This window comes from Myotis davidii, unplaced genomic scaffold (assembly GCF_000327345.1).
Source record: "Myotis davidii unplaced genomic scaffold, ASM32734v1 scaffold392, whole genome shotgun sequence".
In the NCBI taxonomy this organism is placed as follows: domain Eukaryota; kingdom Metazoa; phylum Chordata; class Mammalia; order Chiroptera; family Vespertilionidae; genus Myotis; species Myotis davidii.
In genome coordinates, this window is record NW_006284244.1 from 110,687 (window position 1) to 114,866 (window position 4,180).

General features: G+C 39.8%; 1 protein-coding gene across 1 annotated transcript in view; it reads right to left on the reverse strand.

Moving 5' to 3' along the window:
• The window catches only part of PALLD (palladin, cytoskeletal associated protein), a 389,700-nt gene that overhangs the window by 28,845 nt on the left and 356,675 nt on the right, over positions 1-4,180 (reverse strand). Inside the window, exons 11-12 of the mRNA XM_015568474.1 lie at positions 4,170-4,172; positions 690-788 (exon numbers count right to left, since the gene is read on the reverse strand). Coding sequence (XP_015423960.1) covers positions 690-788; positions 4,170-4,172 — 102 coding nt within the window. The remainder of the gene's footprint in view (positions 1-689; positions 789-4,169; positions 4,173-4,180) is intronic.

Genomic DNA, 4,180 nt, shown 5'->3' on the forward strand with positions numbered 1-4,180 from the left:
GGCAGGGCATAAGCGGCCCCAGGGGGCCACCTATGCCCTGCCCCCCAGCTCTTAGCTCCCCCCTGGGTTTCCAATCACTGTCAGTGGCAGGGGGCTTCTTCCTGCTTTCCCTTTCGCCTTCCTGCATTGTGCCTACATATGCAAATTAACCGCCATCTTGTTGGCAGTTAACTGCCAATCTTAGTTGGCAGTTAATTTGCATATAGCCCTGATTAGCCAATGAAAAGGGTAGCCAATTACCATTTTTCTCTTTTATTAGTGTAGATAAATGAAGGGAAATAAAGATACAGTTTTTCTGTACTTAGCTATTTTACTTTGACTAAATATTAAAAATGTGATTGGAAATAGTCATTAGATATTTCAAACAATTTCAAGGAAAATAAGTTACTCTCCACACACAATTATTTTGCATGAAAGCACAGGTCAGGAAAAACAGAGAGATACTTGAAAGGAGAATAAACTGATCAACAAGAAGGTAAAAAGAACAGACACTGACTGAAATAATTCTATGCATCATTAACACAATGTCTGGCATATAGTATGTGCTCAGTAAATACAAATAAAATGCTTTTTTTTGACCTGCCCTATACTTTCCACAGAGTCAATACCAAGAATAGTGTCCATAAAGACTAGGGGAGAAGAGACACAGAAATTGTCAGTTTTCTAAGAAGCCCAGAGGAACACAGTACCTGATTAGCCGTTTCCTCCTCTGGCTCCTGAACGTTAAAGACAGTCGCACTGTCAGCACCTAGTAATCGACGGGCCATTCTTTCTTCATACGTTAACTTCTAAACAGAGTAAATCATAAAAAATACAACATTAGGAAAATCACAGTTGTATACCACCTCATGAAAAAGAATGAAAACCCCCACACAAACGAGTTTTGCTGTTTTCTGTAACTGTATCTCCACCTGTAGATCCCTGTGTGCAAAAGGAATCTGTTTCCTCCCCTGGCTTTAGTTGTCCTGACTTTCACAGTCCCCCCTCCCTTCTGCTCCTAAGGTCCTCATCCAGTGTTGGGACATGGGCTAACTAACCTTTCAAGCCACCAACTTATTGAACACAAATTCAAGGTGAGAAATAAGCAACAAGGCAGAAACCACACAGAAAATATGTGTCCCAAACCTATTCTTAACGATAAACATTTAGGCTAGCAGAGAGTGATGGCGTCTCACCTCTGAGAGCATTTTTCTAGGTTGCTGTGTAACATAGGGGGAATGGAGGCAAATAGAATAATCCACAAAAAGTGACTGCACACGGCTGAGTTAGCAGACAGACTATGAAAGATACTTCCTAATGCGACAATTCATGATTCTGCTCAGAGGAAAACTGCTTGCCTATCAAGAAATGAAAGTAGTCATGTTTTTGCACTAGCAGCCAGCACTTTTGGATTTGGCCAAAACCATTTTTGCTAGGACAAAAGAAATGCCAACATTTTTATTCTGTCTGTTGGGCTGATTCCTGCTCTTGAGTGGTGGGTTGAAAATGCCTTAGAATTACAGGTCTGGGATGAAATTTAAGAGACCATTTCCCTATCTGGGGCATTTTACAAGCAACTATTTGACTGAAAATAAAGAAGAATTAGTAAGGCAGGATCTAAAATATAGTACAGAAATTATTTTAGATAAACTTCTAAACTTCTGAATATGGATGCAAATTCTATTGGAAACTCTCTCTAATCAGGAAAATATGTGGGGTAAATTTATAATTTCCAGTAATCACTAGTTCCACGCCCAACTGAAGCCGGGAATTGAAACAAGTCAAGTGCCAAATGACAAGCAGCCCTGAAGTTCAAATTATTTCATTTAGCCAAGAAGGGCAGAGGACAAGCAGAGGCAGAAGTAGGTGTTTGGTGCACGGAGTGTCTCAGCCCAATATGTTGTTATATAAATTTTCTCATGTTTCTTTTTAAAAAAATTTTTTTTTATTGATTTCAGAGAGGAAGGGAAAGGGAGAGAGAGATAGAAACATCAATGATGAGAATCATTGATCGGTTGCCTCTTGCATGCCCCCTACTGGGATGGAGCCTGCAATCCAGGCAGGTGCCCTTGACCAGAATCAAACCAGGGACCCTTCAGTCCCCAGGCCGACGCTCTATTCACTGAGACAAACTGCTAGGGCTATTTTTCTCATGATTCTAAAAAAATAAATAAGTAAAAAATCAATGAATTCTGCTCCCTTGAGGAAGACTTTTAAGTTTCATGGAAAACTGCATCAGCAGCAGAGAGAGGACTGGAATAATTTCCCACTCTGTTCCTCATAAACAGAGACATCAATTTGACACATAGTCCTTCACCTGAATGCATCATTAGAAGCCAAATTTGCTTCACAGTTTTGTTTCTAAGCACTATGCCAGTGATGGCGAACCTTTTGAGCTCGGCGTGTCAGCATTTGGAAAAACCCTAACTTAACTCTGGTGCCGTGTCACATATAGAAATTTTTTGATCTTTGCAACCATAGTAAAACAAAGACTTATATTTTTGATATTTATTTCATATATTTAAATGCCATTTAACAAAGAAAAACCAACCCAAAAAATGAGTTCGCGTGTCACCGCTGACATAGGTTCGCCATCACTGCACTATGCCATGTGGATACACAAGCCCTATCTTTGGAAGCCAAAAAGAAGTAACAATAATATGTAACATTAGGGAAAAGTTGCTTGAGGGTCCTGTTTCCTAAAAGTGGAAGCCTTACTTTCCTTGTCCTTTTAAACTCTTCAGTATGGAAATCTATGGCCCTTATTGTGATGTCATTCTATATATATCCCAGTGAAATATGACAAATAAAAATACTATATACACATAATATATATAGTATGCTATGATATCTTACAGAAGTCTTACTTTAACCAAGAGAATTTTAGTCCATAAAGAATATTTAAACAGCCAAAAAGGAAAAAGAAACAAACTGGAGAGATGCCATTCCTTACCTGGCCTGAAAAAGTTCCCATAAGCACTTGCTTTAACCTTTCAAAGGCTTCCATTGACAGAGCCAGAGAAAACGTCCCGAGTATGTCACAGTCATTGCACACACAGTCATTTCAGGGAGAAGCATTTCCCTTTGTAAAAGTCTGTTCTCAGTGAGATGAATAACACAAGATCTCATGAAGATTTTAGTCTTCCTGAACCAGGACCAGGATGCCCTAATAGTTAAAATCAGCACCTTTGTTCCCCACCTTCCTGTTCGAACAGGGTCCGTTCTCACATTTTTAGTTATCAATGCTTGATAATTAAAATTTCTAGAAAACATAATTAGCACCGTGAGATTTCTATTCTGAAAAAGGTGTCTGAGAGGGAGACTTTATACAAAGGCCCTTTTTCTCTTGTACTTAAGAGCCAAGCACATTTTCTGGTGCTAATTCCATAATAAAGCCACACAAAGGCTCCTTTCCTTCACTGGGGAAATCTTACTGATAGACTTGCTTTTCCAGTCCCCTTAAAATATTCTGATGTGATGAGAAAAGGGGTCAGTAAAAAACATAAAAAACAAACAGCTGATGAGGAAACATTTAAGTCCAATGGAGAAATCTTTATCTACTCTACAATTCTGCAGCTTTCAAACATAATTATTTTTTTTCTTGAGTCTATCTAGTTGTCTTGCTCTGACAAACCAGAACAAGACTGAAACAGCCTTACTCTTTCAGATTATTGAGTCAATAGTGATCGTCTAGTGGAATAGAACTGGACGCCAGCAATGATTTCCTTAGTAAAGGTATTTTTTTGTGTAGCATCAGTACATGCCATAGAATCCCAATTCTCCTTTTGGTACTTGAACTCTAATTTGCTGCTTTGGCGTAGACAGATTGCTCCAAAGCACACCTTCTCCCTCCCTCCCCACGCCTGCCCCTCCCAGAGGTTTGTTATTTTTTCTTTTAACATCACAGTTCTGCATTTATTCTACCCCAGACCTTAAAATCAGCCCTTCTTCCTTTATCTCCAACTTGCGATCCTGACTCCAACAATAGTTTATGGAATATCAGGAAGAAGCCACTGTCTTCTTTTCCCCGGATTCAAGTCATTATACTCAGAGGAATGTAGAGACCCAAAGGCAATAAAATCCGGTTTGTGGACAAATCTTAAGAACCTAAGTCTCAGTGAAGCCGGGGAAGAGCTCTCCGATGTGGGGAGCACGTGTTCCAAGCCCAGGCCCCGGCCTCCTCTCCATACCGGCTGGCCGT